Source organism: Carassius carassius, chromosome 22, assembly GCF_963082965.1.
Source record: "Carassius carassius chromosome 22, fCarCar2.1, whole genome shotgun sequence".
Taxonomy (NCBI): domain Eukaryota; kingdom Metazoa; phylum Chordata; class Actinopteri; order Cypriniformes; family Cyprinidae; genus Carassius; species Carassius carassius.
In genome coordinates this window covers 8446992-8471073 of record NC_081776.1, presented here as the reverse complement: position 1 = coordinate 8471073, position 24082 = coordinate 8446992, and the positions used below count along the sequence as shown (strand labels likewise).

Below are 24082 nucleotides of genomic sequence, written 5' to 3'. Positions count from 1 at the left end.
ATATTGAATTCTTATCTGCAGCGAGGGCACAAATCCAGCTCAGTCACTGCAAAGACTCACATGGCTGACAACCTTTTAGTCTGTGAAAAGATGCTTTGAGATGCATACAGAACAGCTATTTGAAACATTTAAAAGTATTGTTTACTAGAATTTGGTTGATTTATAATTTTTTTTATGTTGATGGCCAAAGGAGAAGTTTAGCAGAATGTTCAAGCTGCTCTTTTCCATATAGTAAAAATTAATTGGTAGGGTCCTTTTGGGCCCCAAAAATCAATTTTATAGGATTCTGTGAGGAACTTTCTGCTGTTTGTGAACCTGTTGCCCTCTGTTTCATGCCTCTAGTGTCTCTGGCTTCCAGTACGGTAGGACTTGCCGGTCAGGTGGTCCACACAGAAACAACAGAGGTGACCCTCATCAGCGACTCCATCATGGGCTTTGGGATCCAGCTTCAGGGAGGAGTCTTTGCCACAGAAACCCTGTCCTCTCCTCCGCTCATCGCTTACATAGACCCCGACAGCCCAGCAGAGCGGTAAGATCTGTGACACAATTTTTATTAATCTCCAGTGCTTCTCCAGTGCCTCTTTTGACCTAGTTAAATCTCTGGGTTTTAATATTCCACATACCCTTCCTCAGATCAGAGCACTCGGCACGGCTTAATTATTTGCGTTATCAGAGAAGTGTGAACTTCCCTTTGGGAATCTTGAATATTTAATCTCAAATCTAATTTTGATTATTTGAACACATCCCAAAGACCACAGTTATTACATCACTGCACATCTCTGACCGCTTAGAACTTGTCCTCCACAGAGCCACAGCTTCATAAATGATATAATGCAATGATCACATATGATGTATAACTGCCTGGCCGTGAGGATCTGATTTCCAGCCTGCTTGAGCTGTGATTGACTACAGCATTACGTGATAGAGCAAAGCACTTCACTATAATTACCTGAGTGGCAGAGCCTCAGCTGGCATCCAAATGAGCTTACTGGTCGACCGAGGTGGATTTACATCCAACTTCATTGTAATTACTGACCTAAGCAACAGGAATGAGTCGCTGCCAGCTGTAATTGCAGTGAATTGCTAAACCTTGTAATGCATAAACCTTGTTATGTTGATGATTTGATAAAGAGTTACCGGAGTTGGGGAACAAGAGTAGCGATGCTGCCAACTTAACTATATTTTTCAGTACTGGGAAGACAATTTAGAAAAAAGATTATAAAAAACACATTTGAAAAGAAATAGTGGTGAGTGCACAACATAACTATTTATTTACTTTACAGCAAACTGTACAATGTTATATTGAATCAGTTTGTGATTTATGCATTATTTTAATAATTTTAATAATACATTATTTCCCAAAAACATTTCACAGATTCATTTGAGCCTTTGTGGGGACACCCGGTGTGTTTGTGGGGACACCCGGTGGTGTTTTACTTTCTTTTTGGAGCAATATACAAAATATTATAGTATTACAGAGTGAATTATAATATAGTAAATTATGGTTTGTTACAGTAAATTACAGAATATTATTATATTAGTTACTTTCTCTCTTTTTTTTTTTTTTTACTGTAAATCGATCTGTTTTACTAGTTTTTGTCTCAGTGATATACAATATACAGTTTATTCACTTAACTTATAATACAAAGTATTATATTTAGTCAAATGCTGAAGTTCACCACTGTGGATTAGGTCGGTTATACGAGTTATGGTATTTTGGTGGTTTAATTTTTTTTAATTCAATATATTTATAAATTAAATTAATATAAATTGTAAAGTAAAATAAAAATACAGTTAAAGAAAGAAATGTCCCGCTTATATTTGATTGTTGCTCAACATGATTTAGAGATTTATAAAAGTACCTTAAAAGGTAATTATTCTCAGTAAATATTTCCCTACAACACATCACAATATGTCTGAATGTTTTACATCTTTGTTGGTGGTGATGCACACTGGATACCAGCATCCAAAAAGCAGAAACTACCTTATGGTGACTGTTTTATGGTGTCTCCTTTTTCTATACACCTTTTACCTGTTTATTTATTATTCTCAGGTAGGTAAGGAAAGTCAACTCTGGACAAAACTATAAGCATTCCAAAAGTACTTACAATTTGCTCAGCAGACTTCCCTGTGGTCAGTTCTTGCTTACGGCTCTTAAATTACTACTCTTGCAGACAATAACTTGTCAATAATAAAATACAAGTTTTATTAAAGTTAACAACAGTTATATCAAAGTACAATAGTAAAGTTACAAAATCAAGGTATAGTCAGCTGGTATCAGGCGTCGAGGGATACTGTGCTTGTTCAGTATCCGTCCGTCGAGTCTCTCTCTCAGTCTTTTATACACAGACGTCGAACGCTGGTTCTTCTGATGTCATCACCTGGAGTGCTGCCAACTCCTCTGCCGAGGCTTTCAGTTGTTTACTTCACATTGCTTTAGCCCTTTTCCTCTTCTTTTTCCTTTTAACCGTCTGTGAAATACACCTTAACTATTATATTGTCCATTTATCATAAAAACTATTTCTAATACATAAGTGTTTCTACTCTAAATCAGTCACTACATACAGTACATTTCATGCAAGTAAGCAGTTTTCTTAATGTTAGTGAAGTTACACAATACATTTTCTATATAGCATTCATCACAGGGTTACATCTTTGTACTTAAGCAAAAGCATTATTACTACTTAGGTTACCGTTTATCTGTTTATAGCAAATTAAGCATTAATCAAGACAGTACAATTGCAAAATCATCATCTCCATTAACATGACCAACTTAGTTTTTAGCATTGAGAGCAAAAGCAATTAAGCCGTTCTGTTTTTAGTTGTTGTTCCCTCAGCTATTAAAAAGTGCTTTTACTCTGACCTTGAGCTAAGAGGACATTTGTATTTTTGGCTAAAGCGTCACATTCACTCACTAATGTCTATTTAACGGCGCCAGCTGGCATAATATAAGTGGTTGGCTTGTCAGTGTGACATATTTCCTGGGTCCCACTACCCCTTTTTGTCTCCCTCTACACCAGTCCATAATTTTTATTTTATACTGTCTGCACAGCTAATCTGTTGGTCAGTGCAAGAGGAATGGTGTGCTAAATCTGCTCTCTGTACGCAGGTGCGGCATCCTGCAGATTGGTGACCGCATCCTGTCAATAAACGGCATCCCCACGGAGGACAGCACGCTGGAGGAGACCAATCAGCTGCTGAGGGACTCCAGCATCACCAGCAAAGTCACACTGGAGATTGAGTTTGACGTAGCAGGTAGGGACACATGCTGGCAGTGTAATCACAGTATAGGCCACGTCGAAAGTCTGTAGTCCTTGAGACACACTATATTAGCTTGTCATCCTAGCACTGTTGGGAACGTTACTTTACAAAAGTAATTAGTTATAGTTACTCACTACTTGTTCCAAAAAGTAACTGAGTTAGTAACTGAATTACTCTATAATAAAAGTAACTCGTTACCAGGAAAAGTAACTATTTGCGTTACTGTAAAAAAAAAAAAAAAAGTTGCTATATGTCAAAGAATTTGTTTGTTTTTTTAGCAGTTTTCATAAGTCAGTTGAAATAAGTAGAACAGACAGGTGTTATTGCACGTCAACAGACAGCAAGAGTTTTATCCTGCACTCTTTGTAAGAAAAGTGTTTTTAGCCACTAGCTTTGTAGATGCGTGTGTCACACATTACATGTACACATTACATGCACGTTCTTGCCTTTGACTACAATGAATTTGAAGTAGTGCTTATATCTCCACCTTGAAAATGCCAACTTTTCATTGGATTGCTCCTGACTCGCCATTTCTGCTGCTGCTGCTGCGAATCTCTGTGTAGCTGTTGCGTGTGTCACTGTGTGTGTTTGGCGCCACTGGCGCGTGTGTGTAAAAACAATGGCTCTGATTGGCTACCATGAAACACATGACTCTGCCTTAGCCAATCATAATCGCTTATCTCGTTATTAACCCACCTCCTCACTCGCTGTGTGAGCCAGGGGTGCGTTCGGATTTTATATTAAATCAGTGCATAGTAACGCACCGCATTTAACGTTCAGTAACGTTAACGGCGATGTAACGACAGGAAAAGTAATTAGTTAGATTACCCCGTTACTGAAAAAATAACATCGTTACCTAACGCCGTTCTTTTAAAGAAGTATGTTTCTGTCTAAATCTTTGACTCGAATGAATTAGAATGATTTCTGAAGGATCATGTGACACTGAAGACTGATGCTTTTTCATCATAAAAAATAAATTACATTTTAGAATATATACAAATAAAAACAATTTTGAATTGTAATAATATAACCGTGTTTTTGCTTGAACAGTATTATTTATCGTTCAGGCCAAGTGGTTGTTCTAAAAGAGGTCTTTGTGTAATGGCGGGTCACTGGAGAGCTGTGCATTTTCTTTCTTTGAGCGCTTTGACACTTCTGTCATTCTTTTTGAGTTTGACTCACTGCCCAGAGGAGAATGACATATTTTATGAAGATTTTTTTTCTCCCACCTTTCCCAGACCGAGCTTCCTGCGCTTCTGTCAGAAAGATTGTCTACATCTCTGCCTGAGAGAAAGACTGAATATTTAACTGCTCCATGTTTCCATGTCACTTTAAAGAGAGGGTTCACCCCCCAAAAATAATGTTGGCCTGCCATTTGCTTTTTTTCTTGCATGTAAAACAAACCAAGTAAAAGCTACTCTTTTACATGCAATGGAAACCACTGTGGTTTGATCACATTCATTGTATGGAAAAACAGCTTGGACATTCTACTAAACATCTAATTTTGCATTCTATGAACAAAAGATCATCATACAGAGTTGGAACAACATGAGGGTGAGAAAATGATGACAGAACTATCCCCAAGTGTTGGTTTGGACATTCATTTGAATCTCCACTTTTCGATTTCAAAATGATCTATAAATTCACAATTATTAAATTTCCAGAATGATGATATATATAGGCTCGTATCTAAAAATCGACCTTTTTGTACTTCTGTCTTTGTCTCATTTAGAATCGGTTATTCCGAGCAGTGGAACCTTCCATGTGAAGCTACCAAAGAAGCCAGGTGTGGAACTGGGCATCACCATCAGCTGTACGTATTCTTCTCTCACTTCCTCTATGCATATTAATAAGGCTGTGTTTGCTTGTGCTCTCTGACCTTCAATCCAGGTGTAAAAATTATATTTAATGGTGCATGTTAAGGCAGGCAAAAACCTTGAATGAAGTTGCTGTGGATACAAGCATCTGCCAATTGCATAAATGTACATGTAATAAAGTATAGTGAAAGAAAATGTATCTGTGAAAGTGTTGTTATATTACCTTATAATTGACCTCTTTTCCCTTTAGAGGTTTAATTGCCTCTTCAGCATTTTTCTGTTCATTAATCAGGCCACAAATTTAGAAATAAGTCTACACAATTGGGTAGTCCTTCATTGCCTAAATCACTGAATATGTGACATTTAACCTGTTTCAGTTCCAAATACATAAAAAAAAAGCATCTGGGTGACTTATTACTGGATTTCTTGGGAAATAAATGTAGCTGTTGCTTATTAGAGTGATGAAAAAAAATTTCTTACTCGGAGGGTTTGTGCTTATTACATTATGAAGTTTTGCATGAAAAGCAGTGCGTAATTCTATATTATCTCTCATTTATTGCAATAGTAAATTTAATTGCCAGGCACAGACTGTAGGTCACAGTGGCTGAGTCCAGAACTGAAGGCAGTTTAAGTGTATTACTTTGTTTTTGTATATGAAGGTCTCTCAGGGCACCATAACATAATGATAATCTAATAATATTTTTGATTACAATACTCCTAGAAAAGCAAAACTTCTTTTAATCCCTTTATCAAATGCCTTTTGTATTTCAATGATTACTAGTATATACCATTATATTTTTATCAATATTTCAAATTAACTTTTATATTTTCAGTTTAAATTTGAAATTTATTTTTAGTGCTTTTATATGCTTTTGTCAGTTTTTTAAATAATTTAATCATTTTAAATAATTGCAAATATTTTTATATATATATATAGTTTTATTTCAGTTAGTATTTTTTGTACTTTTTGGTTTTGGTTTTCCACCTAATATTTATATTTTATTTCAGAATTATTTCAATTAACAAAGATGTTTTTATTAATAGTTTTGGTAAATGATAACAGCGCTGCCTTCTACCCTTGTAAAATGCCTGAGTAGGCACAGTTAATGTGACAAAACATTTTTTAGCATTCATATGCAGCCGGTGTCTGGTGCATTGTGGGGATTTAAGGCATTGAACTTGGGATCCTGCCTTTCAACTTTCGGTTTTTGCAATTTTATCTCCTCTGTTCTCTACACTAGACTACTTTCCAAACCATCATCATTCCCTTCTTCCTCCAGAGATACTGTGTCTATTCTCCTGTTGTCATTGTTTACCATCACCTGAGTCTTTGGAAAGGTAGTTATAGATGGAACTGCTTGTGAATTCAGTCTGTTTTCCACCTGCAGTCAGGGACTCTGCAGAGCTTGCTTCGTAAACCCCACACTCCTAACGCTCGAAGCCTTTCCCAGCTGCTTCATCAATGCCGCCCGCATTGTCAAGCCAGAATGATTCATCACCTCATCCCAGCTCGGTTTTGTGACATTGACTGCTTTCCCCATTACAGCAATATGATACGAACTTTCTGTTATTAGCCAGAAAGCGTCTTCATGAAATACATTGGTGGACCCCATGCAACAACCCAGCAGTAATTGCTTCTCTCTGAAGCTGTGGAGTTGTTTACCTCCAAAGCAATTTTGCCCGTCGTCCTCCTCCACACTTTCTAAATGAAAGTATTTATTATCTTGCTGGTTGTGTACAAGTCCTCACATTTGTTACTTATTTGATGGGGCAAATTCTCCCAGGATTGGCTACAGTATGTAGATATGCACAGTCCAAAGATAATAGCAAACGGTTCCCAGTAAAGCTTCTTTGTGGGTTTTTACAGCTGTCTGAACTTCCTTAATGAACCAGACGAACTACTTTGCCTGTGCTAAAATAATTCTGTAAGTGCTTTTCAGATCATTAAAAACAGTTGGTTCCCATTCCAGTATGTCTTCTCAAAGACTCCATGATATCAATAAACATAATAGTTCAACAGAACACCCCAAAATATCTCTTCTATGCAACACAAATGGAAAATTCTGAAGAATAAATTGATGGCTCTTCAAGTATGCAAGTACAATGAATGGCAGCTGGAGCTTTCAATATTCAAAAAGCACCATAATTCTGTATTACATAGAAACCATATAATAGTTTTGTGGCAGGGAAAGAAAAATGTAATTCAGGTTTTCAAATTTAATTAAAATTTTAACTTTGAGAATCAGTCCAATTCATGAACAAATTATTCATGCTGGTTTAGTAAACTGAATGATGAATCAAAAGATTTTGAATAAATGCAGAATGAAAGACTCAATGAATCAGTTCACCAAAAACATTGCTTTGTCGTCTGAAGATTTTCAATGAATTATGACTTTTTGCCCTGTTCCTCAAAAAATATATATAAAAAAAATGTGTTCAGAAAACCTAAAATACAGTGCACAAGTCTCTTTCATGGTGTTTTTGAATCCTCTTGTAACCCCCATTTACGCTAATTGCATGGAAAACAGCAGCTTGAACATAAAAATATCACCGTTTGTGTTCAACAGCAGAAATAAAGTCATATGGGTTTGGAACTGTGTAAGAATGAGTAATTATTGGCTGAACTATCCCTTTAAGATTCAGAGATCATGGAGTTTGCAATGATGGGTGGAGCTCTGGTTTTTAACTAATGAAGACCGAGTGCTGGAGGAGATGTGCACTCTGCACAAAGAAATTCCATTCTAATATTATATTTATGCAAAGACAGTCTACTCAATTATGCCTCCACTTGGCTCAGGACCAGCAGGATGTCTGAGAAAATCTACTTTTATGGCTGGGAATGAAAGAGAGAGAGAAAGAGAGACGTAGGCTGTCCTATCCACATGTCGATCGATTTATGTATATGGACTTTGCCAAGCTCTTGTGGCCTTACTGAAGAGTTTAATGGCTTTCTGCCTCTGCGGGGCCCGTATTTCTCAGGTACCAATAAAGCCATAGTAGGACACGTTTATAGATGTTTTGTTTACTTCTCCTTAAAGATTACCTTGTCGTCTTCTCCTGGTGGCATCTTGAAGAATAAGACAAGATAATATTTGGCTGCTTAAACTACAGATTTGGCTTTTTTATAGATTCAAATTTTTATAGCCCATAAAAGCAAGGTAAATTCCTAAGAAATGCATTTAAAGATCACCATGGCCACCACATAAAGTTTTACTGTAGAAACTGGATCAGATAATGCACAAAGCAAGTGTTACCTTCATGCAATTGTTCCACTTTGACACTTAGCTCTGGTCCAAGATTGGTATTCACCTGGCCAGACCAATTTTAGCCGCAAAGTGCAGAGACTGTGAATGAGACACGCTATTTATCACGGTCAGGTCCAAATAGCAGTGCAAGCACAAGGGAGGAAACTTACAAATCAGCTACCAGTGGCAACCACAGTGCCACTATAGGAAGCAGACAGAAGATGGCTGTATCTTTTCCATTCCGAATGTCATAATGTAGCCTGTCTGACAAATAAGATTCATCTTGTTGCTTGATTTCCAAAACATACTATCAAGCTGAGTGTCTGTTTATGTAAGAAGTCTTTTTTTGTTGTTGCTCTGGATGCTTGCTGTAAAATTCATCAGAGCTTCATCGAGTTGAAAGGATGTGCTTTGATGTGCTTCATCTGAAGGTGACATCACAGCGCTGTACTGCAGCATATGGTGAGGTGCCTTTAAGGTCAGCGGACATGCGTTCTGAGCTGAGCAGAAAACATGATTATTTCTTTGGTCCGAGAACTCACTAACATTTGGAGATTGAATTGTCAGATACATCTCAGGAACTGTATTACTGACCATTTGCTCTCAGCTAGCTTGTTTAAACCTAGCTCATTCTGATCGACATCCTAAAAGCAATTTCTTTCCTCTTTTAAACTGCTAGTGCTGTAGTCCCTACCATCGAGATTGAATCTTTGACCTTTCTCCATGGAGTCATCCTTCATTTTCTCTTTTGACAGACAAACCTCTCTGACTTGCTTTTTAATTTGAATGTGGAAATAAAGTAGCTCTAATTTGGGTCTTTCAGGTCATATTAGCTGAATAAAGAGGCATGTAAAAAGGCATTAGAGATGTTTTTCCCACCATACTATACATAGTCACACTTTAATATATATATATATATAATCCTTTTTTTAAAATATGCATTTTTATGATAAAATTTCCAATTGTATTATGATTGCATATTTCAAATGCATTATATTTTTAATCTTTGTTGAAAATACTTTTTTTTAAGAGATAATCTCTCTCTCTCTCTCTCTCTCTCTCTCTCTCTATATATATATATATATATATATATATATAGATATAGATATATAAATTCAAACAATATATATTTACATTTACATATTTACATAAAATTTACACATTTTGTATTTTACAAGATGAAAAATATAATTTATTGTTGTTTTTTTATTTATTTATTGTGTAGGCTTTGAGATATTCCATCATATTAATCAAGTTCTCAAGTTATCAAGCTGCTCTGTCAATTGGAGCTTGCAGGGTTGTTCTCTAACTGTAACAACCCAGCACAGAAAACCTCTGAAACCATCTGTCCAACATGGACACATGCTCTGCATCTCAATGCGTAGAGCTTAAAGAACAGACCCCCACAGGGCAGCATAGGACAATTCCCCATCACTGGCAGGCTGCACATAGTATCAGAATTGATGATGATTAAGCTGTAGCACCATCTGGAAGGCATATTAGGTTGAAAAGTGAGCAGGATTAACAAAAGAGATTATTTTTCTTATTCAAAGTGAAAAAGACACGACCTTCCAATCTGTACGTGATGCATTAAGTGAACATGAATCACCCTGAGCTCTTACGAAGAGAAAAATGCTCTGGCTCGTCACTCGAGAAGTTTAATATCACATCTCCAGATGATCCTGGTGGTTTAGCGACCATATGACATGTGATTATGCATTCACATCTGTCCCCTGTGCACCAGAATACAACTAGAGCTGCTAAAAAGGTCTATTTCACACTGACGTAATGGCTCTCTTCCAAATCCTAGAGAGCTGGCAGCAATTTTTTTAGGCTATATATTTATTAATTTATAATAATATAGAGCGGTTTTTACTATTATGTAATATTATATAACTTTTGTTTTTATTGAAGAACATACAGATCCTGAAACATCTGCATTCACAAAATAGTTAAATCATGGTTAATTAATTTAATATATCAACAACTTAACCATGTTCTCTTAATAAAAGGTTTAAAAACTAGCAGTTTCTTTTTGATTAGATCATATATACAAGAGAAAAAGATTACAGTACAATATATAGGGGAGCTTTCAATATTGTGTTGGACGATGGGGGGCTTAAGAGTCAAAAAATCTAGAACAACTAGACTTCCTCGACTTCCCTGGTGGGAAAAAAAATATATATAAATGGATTAACCCAAAGCTTAAGCTTATTTGTTGGTCTTAACTTGTCAGGCTGGACTGTTGGCTGGTTTTAGGGGTTTTAAAACTACTTAGGCAAGTAAACCATTCAGGCTGGTTCAGAGTGCTTTCTTTATGGTTAAAGTGTCATTTTTATATATGTACTATTATTTGCTGCGAGACTGTCGTCCAGTTAGCACTGTGGAAAATATTTATCTCCGTTGTCAGTCAATGAGAGTGGCATCTTTTGCAGTGGTATCATGTCATTCTCCGAGCTGGAAAAATGTAAAATAGACAACAAAACCATCCGTTCTGACTTGTCTGGACTGACAAGTACTTGTTCACGCTACCAAAAGCAGCTAGTTCTCCACCAACCATGCGAAGAGGCACTACAAGTTGATACAAAGCTCTTGTCGTGTCATCAGATTTTCTCTCTCCAACATTAAAGACACTTTTGTCACCAAGGCGGAACCTTAAGAAAGTATTGTACCTTTAAAAGCTTCTAAGTTGTTAACTAAGAATGACTCCGAGTTAGATAATCAGCAGTGTTGCCTACAGAAAATGAGTGAGATTTGCAATTAAAATTTGATTGTTCTCTTCTCTCTTCACAGCTCCTTCCAGTAGGAAGCCTGGAGATGCACTCATCATCTCTGACATAAAAAAAGGCAGCGTGGCGCACAGGTACTGCCTCGCATCATTGTCTTGCACCATATCTCCTTTAAAATGTACTCTTAAATTCTATAGAAACGCTAATCTCCTGAATAATAACTCATACAGCATCTAACACAGCTACACCCACAAGCATCTCTCGCTTTGCTATATTAAACAAAAAATACATGATGGATGGATTACGTTTTCTACCTGCACAATATTTCACTCAACAAAACACGCTTTAAAAACAGAACATCCTTCGATCATTTTGATTCAGCACAACTTAAAAAAAATAAAAAACAGTTGAAAAGTTATTGAGCTTGCCTTGAGTTGCCTAACATCATTTATTTTTGTATTTTGCATGGTATACACTATACACTTCAAAAGTTTGTGGTCAGTAAGTTTGTTTTTTTTAAGAAACGGATACTTTTATTAACTTTCAACATTCATAAGAAGAAATAAACACCAAATCAGCATATTAGAATGATTTCGGAAGGATCATGTGACACTGAAGACTAGGATAATGGCTGCTAAGACTTCAGTTTGGTGCACGTCAGCACTGTATTTCTAAACTCTCATCCAAATCCGCCCTTCACCCATGCCTTAAATAGCTTCAAATAGACCCAAATGGCTAATGTAATGACATCTGCACACCGAATTGAGCATGACTACGAGCGTATGCTATCTGCATTCGACCTGCGAAAGCATAATTATGCATATAAATGCTCATTTTCTCCAGGCTACAGAGGAAGGCTTCTGATTAAGTGCGGCTGAGAGAATGTGTAACCCTCCATATAGACCCAAATCTCTGCGGCTGCCCTGAGGAAAGGTGTAGAGTGCTGTTTGACTGCATAGTTGTTGATTGTGAGGTCTATGCGGGGCTGTTTGCAATAAAATGTCATCTAGTTGTACTGACTAGCTTAGTTTTTTTGTTGTTGTTGTTGTTTTTTACAACCTTTCACTCATAGCTCGAGAGTACAGTATAACATTTCAGGTTGGTAAGTTTTTTTTATTTATTTCAAGGAAATCTCCATTTATTTGTAAAAATGGTTCGCAATATTGTGAGGCTAACAAAGCTGGAAAAAAAATTTCCACTGCGATTGTTGGGGAGGCTGTATACCAGTATAATTACCTCTTTCAGCACATATACTCTAATTTCCCATGCTTTTACATAATAGAACATATGTTTACCTGATAATTATGCGAGGAGGGGAGAGAGATTGGGTTATGAACCGCTGTGTACACAGTGAAGTGGTTAAACACGTGTCTGTCTGGCTTTGTATTCCTCATGTTAGACGGCCTTGGCTCTCGCAATCTTTCACATCTTGCTCTCCTCCATTTCAGCTCTATTAAAAGAGCCTATAAATAAGTGAGCCATTTAATATGAAGAAATGGTGAAATAATTGTGAATTCAGGCAGGATATAGAACGACACACAATTATGGCCAATGTGATAAAAATATGCTAATATTCAGTTTTTTACATCGGATCTATGTCAGCCCCTCTGGCTGCTCTTTACTGTGTCCCATGGTCAATACTCTAAATAATGGATGTGTTTTCTTGCAGAATGTGAGCTCAGAATACATGTGTAAATGTCTCTGCATTTACAGGGAGAAAATAACCTTTTTTAAAAATATCTCCATTTCATCTTGTGATGTACTGCATGGCTGAGGAAGTATTAGTTTAAAAAATCTGAAACATTTGTGCTTGTAACTGTTTTTTCTTGTTCTCATTCAAAGGACGGGCACCCTGGAGCTGGGGGATAAGCTTCTGGCAATAGACAACATCCGTCTGGATAGCTGCTCCATGGAGGATGCCGTTCAAATCCTGCAGCAGTGCGAAGACCTGGTTAAACTCAAGATCCGCAAGGACGAGGACAACTCAGGTACCTCTGAGCCTCTGCAACTACAATCCCCACACGGATTCAAATTTACACTAAAAACCCCCATGCGAGGATAGAAGACCTCAGCAAAGGCTTCTAACACAAACGTTTGTTTGCCAGGATCAAGATAAAGAATGAGCTATTAAAACCTGACTGATTAGCTTACTCTAATCTGGTTTTAAAGATACGACAAGGACAGAAAAAGGACGAGATTAGAAAAAAACATGGCAGCATTATTAGCTATGAGTCCCTCAAAAGAAAAAGCTACCGTTTTTCCATATTTCACTAAGTTCTTCAACTTAGACGAGTTGATACGTATCTCTCCCGTCTCAGTGCATGCACTTAATCTCTGTAGCGTGCGGCGCCACTATGTTAGCGTTTAGCTTAGCACCACTCATTCCTTAAGGGGCAGTCACACTAGACTTTCAATGTGCTAAATTTTTTCGGACGCCACTGCAAATATGGGTGGGAGCAGGATATAACATCAGGCACCAAGGTTTCCCCTCAGTTATCACAACATGGATTCCGATGTGCTTGTACTGTTTCTTTTGCGACGGCGTCAAAAGAGTCTCTCTCTCGATATATAAATATATACACACTAAGCAATAAAAAATTATAAAATGTGTCTGCATTCAAATGTACCATATGTTCCTGTTTCCACTGACACTGCAAACCATGTAGCTTCTTTCTTTATTCTATTTTTATAATCTTTTAAAGATGTATTATATAAAATAGGATGCTGCGCTACGGCTATTAGCGTTTCCTTCATTTTTGAATTTCTATACAGAGAGGTCACGCAGTGACATATCGATCTTCTACTGGTCTTCACGTGATGCGAATTCGCAGGTCAGAGTTCACCGAACTTGAACTTTGGAACTCAGCGAAATGCGAAATTTCTTGCATGAGCTTGTGTTTCCGGTCTGACGCATTCGCATGCGTATGAATGAAAGTCAATGGAACGAAAAGTGCAGTGTGACCGCCCCTTTAGGATCCAAATAGGGATGAATTTAGAAACCACCAAACACTTCCATGTTTTCCCTATTTAAAGACTGTTGCATGAGTAGTTACACAAGTAAGTATGGTGTGGTTACACAAGTATGGTGACGCAAAATAAAATGTGGCGAAAACAGATGTCAAGTTGAGCTGGGCTATACAGAGAAAAAATAGATTTTGATATTTTTTACCTTGCATAACTACATAATTGTGTATATTTGTACTTAAAATATATTATGCATTAATATACTATACATTTTTAATATATATACATTTTTTAAATAATATAAATATCTAAATATATCTATATCATTTTTTTATCTGACCTTTATGAACATTTGATTGATTGTCCCGAGTGAATTGTTGAATCAGAGTAATGAATTGATTAATTGAAACGTACATCTTGAAGTGATTCATGGAAACGAATTGATCTTACCGGCTCTTCCTCGGTCTTCCAAAATAGATCATGAAATTAGTTTAATGATACGCTCTTTTAGAGAACTTAATGGTTAAAAGTGAATTAAAAGTACATTAAAAACATCATGATATGCACAGTGTTGCTTAAAGGTTAGGGTTTTAAATGAATAGTACTTTATAAAAGATGACTGACAGTCAAAATTTACCATAAAAAGTTACATTTTACAAGGACCCAAGATTTTGCGATTACACAGCCAATTAATGCTAACCATTTATGGGTCTAGATTGTCATTTCAGACGTTCGTTCACAAAATAAATTAATCATATATTTTATTTCACCTACAAAATTATGAATATATATTCGCTACAGGAAATGTCACAGATCTTTGCTCCTTCTGGGCTTCAACAACATACACAACTACCCTTGCTCCTGCAACCTCACAATTCATCCTTAATACTATTCGCATTGTGCTCATAGAAGAAAATTAGGTTTAATTTCTCCAATTTAATGCTCATTTGGTTCAATCATCCGATTAGAAACCCTTGGAGCCATTATCCAGCTTTCTCCAAAGCATCTACCCACAATTCTTTGCTACAGAGGCATTATGCCCGTACTACGAAGCAGAACTGCGAATCACTTTTATTTGGCATTCATATTTCATCCAGGACATCCATTGTGTTCGTGAAATGGCACCTTATGCATTTCAGTTCCTCACATCCAAAGCCAGAGGCTCGTTTAGATCTTTCTCGCTGGGAACATTAAGGTCGACATTCCTTTTTTACAAGCCCTTTTTTAGAGCTGTGACAACAAATCATCAGTCTGAGAGAGGCCGTGCTGACTGGCGTGTTAAGTGGGGGTAATTTCCCTCCCATCTCTCCATTAGTCCAGCATCAAAAAAACAAAAGCGTAATGAGCCAACCTCGTGTTAACGAACATCCCCAGACCCCCAGCATATACACACGCACACACAAATCAATGCAGTTAGAGCTGCTGTGATCTGACGGATATCAACGCTTCATTGGTATGTGGATTGCGGGTGGGAAATGACAATGATTTGCCCTGAGGATCTGCAAGTTTTCCTCTTTTTTCTCTTTCCCTTTAGCGCATTTCCTTCTTGGCGTAGCCATGTCAAAATGGGCAGGTTGACCTCTTAAAGGGATTATATGATCCTTTTTTTAAAGATTGTTATTTTGTGTATTTGGTGTAACAGAATATGTTGACATGCTTTAATGTTCAAAAAACAAATTATTTTTTAAATACTATACATTATTGTAGGTCCTCTATGCCCCGCCTCTCTCAATCGTGCCATTTTCTACAAAGCCCATCCTTCCGAAAAACGCAGTCTGCTCTGATTGGCCACCTTACCCAGTGCATTGTGATTGGCCGAACACCACAAGCAAACGTCGGAAATGTAATGCCCATTTCCATAATCGCGAGCTTCATCTTTCTAAATAAATGTAAAGACAGAGTCGCGTGACAGACACAGTGATGAAGCTCGTATGTTTTTTGCAGTACGCAAGCCACGGACGGTTAAGAAAGCTGACAACACTGTGCTCACTCTCTCTCTCTCTCTCTCTCTCTCTCTTTCCCTCTCTCAAACACACGTGCATGCACACATGTTTGTTTTTGTGAAAAGTGGGGACATCCCATAATGGTTTTTATACTGTACAAACTAGGGCTGCACGATATTGGAAAAAAATGACATTGCGATATTTTATTTTTCTGCGATATATATTGCGATATGAAATCTAATCAAATTTTTTCTTACAAACAAAAATGGGGTGAGCACACTTCCATTCTCCTTTTAAATGATTTAAACATCGACACCATCGTGTCAATTGGTTAATATGCGCGAGGGAGAGAGAGCAAGACAGCGCTCGTGTAAAGACTGTGAGCGTGCAGCCGTGTCTCTCTCTTGCTCTCTCTCATGCGCGCTCTCTCTCTCTCTATCTCTCTGCCCTGTCAAAACTTTCACTCTATGATGGTTAAAGGTCCTATGACATGAAAATTTCACTTTCTGAGGTTTTTTAACATTAATATGACTTCCCCTAGCATGTATGTGGTCCCCAAGTTTCTAAAAATTTTAATCGGTGCAAATCGAGATTTTACTATCTTTCTCTGCCTTTGAGAAAATGGAAGCTCAAACGGGCTGATCTGGAATCTCCTCTTTGTGACGTTGTAAAGAGAAATGTTACCTCCCCTTTCTCTGCTTTGCCCGCCCAAATATTTACATATAATTCAGTCGCAATGTCAGCAAACAGACTATGGATTCGACAGCGCCGGCACAAACAGTGAGTAACAGTGTTCATTAATGCCTGATCTGTGATCAGTGATTTCTGATGTGTAGCTAATCATTCAAGTTCACACAGACTTTCTTTCTAAATCGTTTAATACTGTTTATGCATCAGTGAATCAAGCCAGTGACTAAACGATCAACTTCACGTTGTTTCTCTTAGTAGCATGAAACAAATCTGTTATTTAAATTGTGATTTAACTACAGAGAGCGATCAAAGAACGCTCCCTTTTTATTCAGAGCTCTCACACATCACGAGTATATCTGCACTCTTGCCTAAACTGCCGTTACAATGAATGACGCTGTTATGCTGCACAACGGAGCTCTTACTGTATTCATGTGTTTGCTGTTAGTTGTGGTGAAAGCATTTTGTGAGAGAAAACGTGTTGCAATAATGACGAGATCACTGCATTCACGCGATAAACAGACTCTGTCTACTCAATACTCATCACTGCAGCCTTTCATGTGATGGGAAAAGATCGAAAAAATTATTATATAATCAACAAATCCACGATTCGAGAGGGGTCCACATGTAATACACATTTCGAATGCAAAGATGTCAGCCAATCACAACAGTTGGCGTTTACTCAGAGTCTCACAGCAGACACGCCCCTTCAAACAGAGCATTCAAGCCAGAGGGCTATTATCAGGATATAAAAATGCTTTTTATTTCTAAATTTTAAATGTAAAAATCATACTAACAATATAAGTACACCTAAGAAAACATTAAAAAGCATTTAAAGAAAAGGAAATAATCCATGTCATGGGACCTTTAAGCTGTGCAATTAATCTGCGAATCACATTCGTCAAGGACCGGGGAGCAGCTGGCCCGTACAGTTAATGAATAACGGATCAATTACGACAGCCTATGTGACTATCGTGGATTCGTACATCGCGATATCGATGCTTAAACGACACATCGTGCAGCCCTAGTACAAACTGTATATTCTATGGCCCTTCACCAACCCTACACCTAACCCTAACCCTCACAGGAAACTTTGTGCATTTATACTTTCTCAAAAAAACTCATTCTGTATGATTTATAGGCATTTTGAAAAATGGGGACATGGGTTATGTCCTCATAAGTCACCCTCTCCTTGTAATAACGGTGTCATACCCATGTCGTTATACAGAGTTGTGTCCTGAAATGTCACATAAACGAGCATACGCACACACACACACGACACATAAAACTCATTTGAACAGTCAATACTCAATGGCAAATACTTAAACTAATAACAAAACATATTTATAGTAGCTGAATCAGAAGCACCAGATTGTCGTAGCAAAGTCAGAATTACCTCCTCTCCTAGGTTTACGAAACGGTCATCCATAAAATGCGTTGCTGTTCTGTTGAAAGTAATCTTAAAGATTCCTAACTGCATCTACTTTCGGAAGGCCAAATAAAGTGCTTTTGCTTTTACTAGATACACACAGCATCTCCCTGAAATGGCTGCTTCAACACTAACTGCGGTTACTTGAACCATGCCTTCTTTCTTTGCATGAACATTTGGGCGGCATTACGCAAATATTTCCACATAGTGAGGTAGACATGAGGGGGCTTGTTAGAACGAGCTATTTTGGGGGGGCATGGCAGAGTCTTAACTTTGATAAAGAATATCTCTTGTAACACCTCTAATTGGATTTGAGACTTTAGTCTTTGCAACTTAACAGATTTTTTTCAGGCACCAAGAGCTTGTAACACTCCAAAGAGAAAGGAAAAAATTTTAATCGCATTATATGACCCCTTTAATTGATGTTGAGCATTATGAATCAGTGCCACAAATATTTTATATAAAACTTTAAAGTGGATTTCACTGTTGCTGTAGCCATATCTGTTTGCTGAGTGCATGCAAAATGAGTTCAGTCTTATAATTAATTTACACTATGATTTCCTGTAACTCAGCTGGTAGAGCAACTAGCACGAGAATCACCCGAGGACACACATACTGATACAATCTACAGCTTGAATGCACTAAGTCACTCTGGGCAAAATGAAATGTCTGACAGTGCATTGTGGGTCCAGGATATGGAGTTTAGTTCTCCTTTGCATGATAACGTGTATTTTTTGTAGAGGTAGGTGCAGTATGCATTTTTTTTTATGGAGCCAATATCCCTTTTTTTTTTTTTTTTTTTTTTTTTTATGAATTTGAATATCTCCATTTTGCCAATCCCCTTGTATTTTCCATTTTTCATTTTTGCTTTTTTATTTTTTTGGCTTTACTTCCTTTCCCATTTTTTTTCTTTTTTTTTGCCTTCCATTACTCTCTAGTTTATTGCTTTTTGTGAGTATAATAGATTGTTTCTCTCTTTAACTTTTATTCTGGTTATGTTTTTTAGGGTTGTCAATCAATTATATTAAATTAGATAAAATTTTAGTCCAATTAATTACATGATGTGCTGAAAAAATGAATAATCTGATAAAAAAAAACGAATTTTTACAGATATTATTGTAAATTGTTATTATTAATATGTAATTACATATTTATAATAATTTATAATAATATATCTATCAAAATTTATATTTTGTAATCCTAAATTATATTATATATTTTGTAATTATAAATTATCTTCAGCAAATATTCCTGATTCAAATATACTGTAGCAATTTTGTGTGTATTGCTATGAAATTGCAGTATTTATTGCATATTATAAAATTATAATTTATGGTTTTATATTTATATATATATATATATATATATATATATAGATAAAACTATCTTCAGCAAATATTTATAAATGTGATTCAAATCATTTCTGTTATACATCTATATATAAATTATTCAAAACCTCTTAAAAATAAAAAAATAAAAAAATTGGCAGATGACATGCTAAGGTAGATGCTATTGTAGGACTGGTCAGTAATTATTATTATTTTTTAAAGGCAGTACTTAGTGAATGGTCAGTTGTGCATTAAATTGACAGCCCGAGTATTTTTATGCCATTTCTATTTGTTTCCTTTCGGTTCCTTTTCCTTCATGTTTTCTCTCCACGGATCTTTTATTTTCTGGTAAATACTCCTCCATCCTCCTTCCATCCCTCCTCTCCTTACCTCCTCTCTCTGACCGGTGTTGTGAGGGGTGTCTTCGCTCTGCTCTCTGCCCCTCTGTGAGGTATCCTACGTGATGGCAGTGTTGATAGGGACGCCCGTGTGCTGTTGGCCTGTGTTGCAGACGAGCAGGAGAGCTCTGGTGCCATCATTTACACGGTGGAGCTGAAACGCTACGGCGGGCCGCTGGGCATCACTATCTCTGGCACTGAGGAGCCCTTCGACCCCATCATCATCTCTAGCCTCACTAAAGGTGGCCTGGCCGAGAGGTACGTTCTATCAGTCTTCAAGCCTGTCAGCAGTTTAGAAATTTCACATTTAAGATGTATTTATCTTGTATATCTCTTCAGAAATGTATACAAGCTATACAAATATATAACATTCTTTTTTTATATAAAAATACTCAGAAAGGAGGGAATATTTTAATAAATTACCTGGAGCCAACATAAGAGATTAATTGCAATTAAGTATTTTAATCTATCAACAGCCATAGTTCATTTGAATGAAATCATGTTTTCAACGGCAAAAAAAAGGAAATGGAATTTAAAACAAAAAGGCTTTTGCCTTTTCAGAGCGAGTTGGTGTTCTCTTGTGTCCACAGGACCGGTGCCATCCACATTGGTGATCGCATCCTGGCCATTAACAGCAACAGTCTGAAGGGCAAACCTCTCAGTGAGGCCATCCACCTGCTTCAGATGGCAGGGGAGTCCGTCATACTGAAGATCAAGAAGCAGGGAGAATGTGAGTGCTGACACGCACACTTACAGCCCAATGGCTTTTTATTTGTACACTACAGGTCATAAGTCTGAACTCACTTCTCATAAAAACCTTCTAAGCTAAAGGCTTAATGGTTTATGCTCAAACATTTCAAGTTAATTTTGTGTACAAATGCATAAATGGTGCCTGTGTATTGAAACACAAATACAATTTAATAAAATTTTATTACTTATTCAATTTTTTTATATATATATATTTTTTTATATAATTTTTTGTATTTATTTATTTATTTATTTATTTACAGTGAAGGGAAAAGATTTTATCATTTACCTTTTTTTTGTTACTTAAAAAATCTATTTTCTCATTTGAATTATTTACTATTTTTTAAAACATTATTTGTCTTATTATATTTCCCAGACTTCTGATTGGCATGTTCTTTCACTGTTCTGTTATCTGTCACGTTTTCTCACACCCATTAACTCCCAGTGAACTGTACTGTATCTTTGTAGCGCTAAAAAGCAATAAAGCTGCCTAGCCGTGAGTCATTAAAGCCTAAGGTCTGATTAGTTTTGTCTCCATCTATCATATACTGTAGACTGACAGTAGACAAGGTAAAGTTCCTTATCCAAGAACAAAAGATCAAATGAGCACTGATTTGTGGGCCTAATATCCAGTAAAGTCTGGATCTCTCTGGTCTGTTGACTGAGATGGGATACGAGTCAATCATCTTCTTTATTTCCTTCTTTCTATAGTGGCAAGCCCCAAGCAGCCCTCAGTAACGGGTCGTTTGAACGATCTGAGTGATATGGAAGATGACGGTCAGAAACCCAATAAACACTCAGACAACTATTCCACCACCATTCCCAGCGTTGACAGCGCTGTGGAATCCTGGGATGGCTCTGCCATTGATGCCACCTTCAGCACCCAAGGTAAATTTGAGTGTGTGGATCTAAAATATTTTTGGTACTTTTTACGAAATGCAATTAGTGTTTCTACCTTTCAGGTTTTGAATCAACTTTATCGCAGTAAATGCGTCTCAGTACCCTCTATGCAAAAATTTGATTGGAGCGACATTAGATTGTTTAAAATTATATCTGCCATTTAGAATGTTCCTGCAGGCATTTCAGTTTCTAATTGCAAACGAAATGGCATTTGTTTAAAAGGTTTCCAAGGTGGTAAGTGACGAGCAGGTGTCAAAGTTGGTTTCTAGTTAATAAGTTGGAGTAGAAATTATCCCATTCTAACTTGAGGGAAATATTGTCATGATAACTTACTCAAAAAAATAATAATTACTCATGAATGCCCCCCCCCCCTCATTATGGGTATTTTTGTTATCTACGTAATGACAAGAGAGTGAGTAAATAATGACTTTTTTATCCTGGTATGGGTTCCTCACGGCCACCAATGGCTACACCACCTGTTCTTTCACATTAGCTACAGCACCAGCAGTGTTGGACCCATTGCATCCTGGGTGTTTGGATGAGTCCCAGCAGGTCTAATGTAGGTTTAATTGAGTTTTCCATTCTCTCTGGACCTGCAGATATGTATTTACTCAAGTAATTATTTGGAGTAATCTGCAGTGGGATACGTTTTGTTTTATTAGGCCAGCTGGTGGTACAGTGCTGGGGCTAATATGGAAAAATGCATTATTTTACTAAGTGGAAAAGGAGTCCTAATGAGTGCTGGGATGCACATGGCCATTTGGATAACTTTAGTAATGTGTTTGAATTGCAGTCAGCTCTCCTGACACTGAGGCCTCCTGGTCAAAAATAATGGCAATCACCACTTGCTCTGTGAATGCCAAGTAGGCACATCACACATTTGAATGTTTCATTCAGAGAAAAGGTTCCTATTCATTTATGAATAATACATACAAGCATTACTTCCATGCTTACCCATGTATATGCATATTAGTGAAAATAATTGCTGAAATAACAGTTTGTTTATTGATTTTCAAAGTTTAAATGACACTTTTTTTTTTAGTTACTTTTTTTGTGTAAGATTTCTTCACCACAATTTTCAGCAAATTTTCCTTTGTACATCATTTCAGTTTCAGCCATGCTTTAGGGAAATTATATATATACATTATTTTTCAATGTATACAGTACATTTTCTGCCTTGTGCCAAATGCAAGTAACACTGTGATCTCCCCATTTTAATCTTAATCAAGAGCAACAATGCATTTTGTCAAACAACTTATATTTTTTATTTTTGTTTGCAATAATAATAATAATAATAATAATAATGATGATGAATTTAGTTTTTAATTTTATTTTTGTTTCAATTAATCATTTAGCTATTTTAATAAATGTATTATTATTGTTGTTATTATTATTAAACAGAAAATTTAATTTAGCAATTTTAGTTGAGTTGAATTTAAATTGAAAACATTTAGTTTGCTTGCTGAATGTCATCAGTCATTTTCAATTTATAGTGATGATTAATTCATCCCAGTGCTGCTGACATTCACCTCTTTAAAACCCCCTTTTGTCTTGTATGTTATTTTCCATGTCTCTCGCTCTGATGGGGTGGAAGGACACTTTCCGCTCATGTTAACAGGTTCATATGGTTGCTCTCCCACCTCAGGCAGCGCTGCTGTCTTTCTCTCACTGCTCCATACATAAATGAATCTCAGATGGTTGCAGCGATACGGAAACCATTCACAGAGAGCAGCAATCTGCCCCTTAAATTATGGATGATGTGGACAGAGCATAAATTTAAGTTTGCTGGCAAACGATTGGCTCTCATGGGATTCAACTAGTACAGCTGTATCCAGAGATAAGGCCAAAGCTGACTCTGAACTTGAAACCTGGGAAAGTAAAAGAAACCATATGTCTGACGTCTAATACGATTAATGGTCTGCAATATTCAATCTAATTTTTGTTCTTGCTGAGTAAAACATATTTCTCTTGGACTGAACCTTGGGCCACGAACCTTATTTCAGTTTTCTTTGCACACAAAAAGTATTCTTGTAGCTTCGTAAAATTATGGTTGAGCTACTGATGTCACATGGACTATTTTACAGATGTCCTTACTACATTTCTAGACCTTGATCGCGATAGTACCCTTGCTATCTATGGGAAGGTCAAAGAGCTCTCAGAATGCATCAAAAATATCTTAATTTGTGTTCCAAAGATGAACAAAGGTCTTACAGGTTTAGAACGACTTGAGGTTGAGTAATGAATTATAGAATTTTCATTTTTGGTTGAACTATCCCTTTAATTCCATACTGAAAAATCAGTGGACATGCAGTTAGACGTTTTAACTCCGATTCGAGATGTTGCTGGTTTTGTTTGCCTTTTTTGTGTCTGGCTCCTGCATACTTCTCTCTGCGTAGGAGCAACATCAGTAGCATACAGCTGCACATGCACAGTTTAGAGGGAAATTAATGTCTGAATGTACTACTTTCCTTGAAAGGGGGACGTAACAGTAAAATAGGGAGAAATAATATCGAGAGAATCTAATTGAGGTTTCCTCCACCTTCTCAAGCCCTGAGGGGTGAGCAAATCACAAGCAGTTAATCCTTATTGAATAACTGGTGAATCTTAAAACCCTGAGGCCATGCAGCGCTTGGC

The 24082-nt window shown here is 36.9% G+C and overlaps 1 protein-coding gene across 12 annotated transcripts in view; it reads left to right on the top strand.

The window, feature by feature from the left end:
- Positions 1-24082, top strand: part of LOC132098865 (glutamate receptor-interacting protein 1-like) — a 244194-nt gene that overhangs the window by 210913 nt on the left and 9199 nt on the right. For 9 of the 12 annotated variants that reach the window (XM_059505110.1, XM_059505104.1, XM_059505107.1 and 6 more), the window contains 8 exons: positions 343-529; positions 3110-3255; positions 4994-5074; positions 11117-11186; positions 12895-13040; positions 19855-20059; positions 20392-20531; positions 21260-21436. In XM_059505110.1, coding sequence (XP_059361093.1) covers positions 343-529; positions 3110-3255; positions 4994-5074; positions 11117-11186; positions 12895-13040; positions 19855-20059; positions 20392-20531; positions 21260-21436 — 1152 coding nt within the window. The remainder of the gene's footprint in view (positions 1-342; positions 530-3109; positions 3256-4993; positions 5075-11116; positions 11187-12894; positions 13041-19854; positions 20060-20391; positions 20532-21259; positions 21437-24082) is intronic. The other 3 variants (XM_059505112.1, XM_059505103.1, XM_059505109.1) reach the window with 1 other exon arrangement.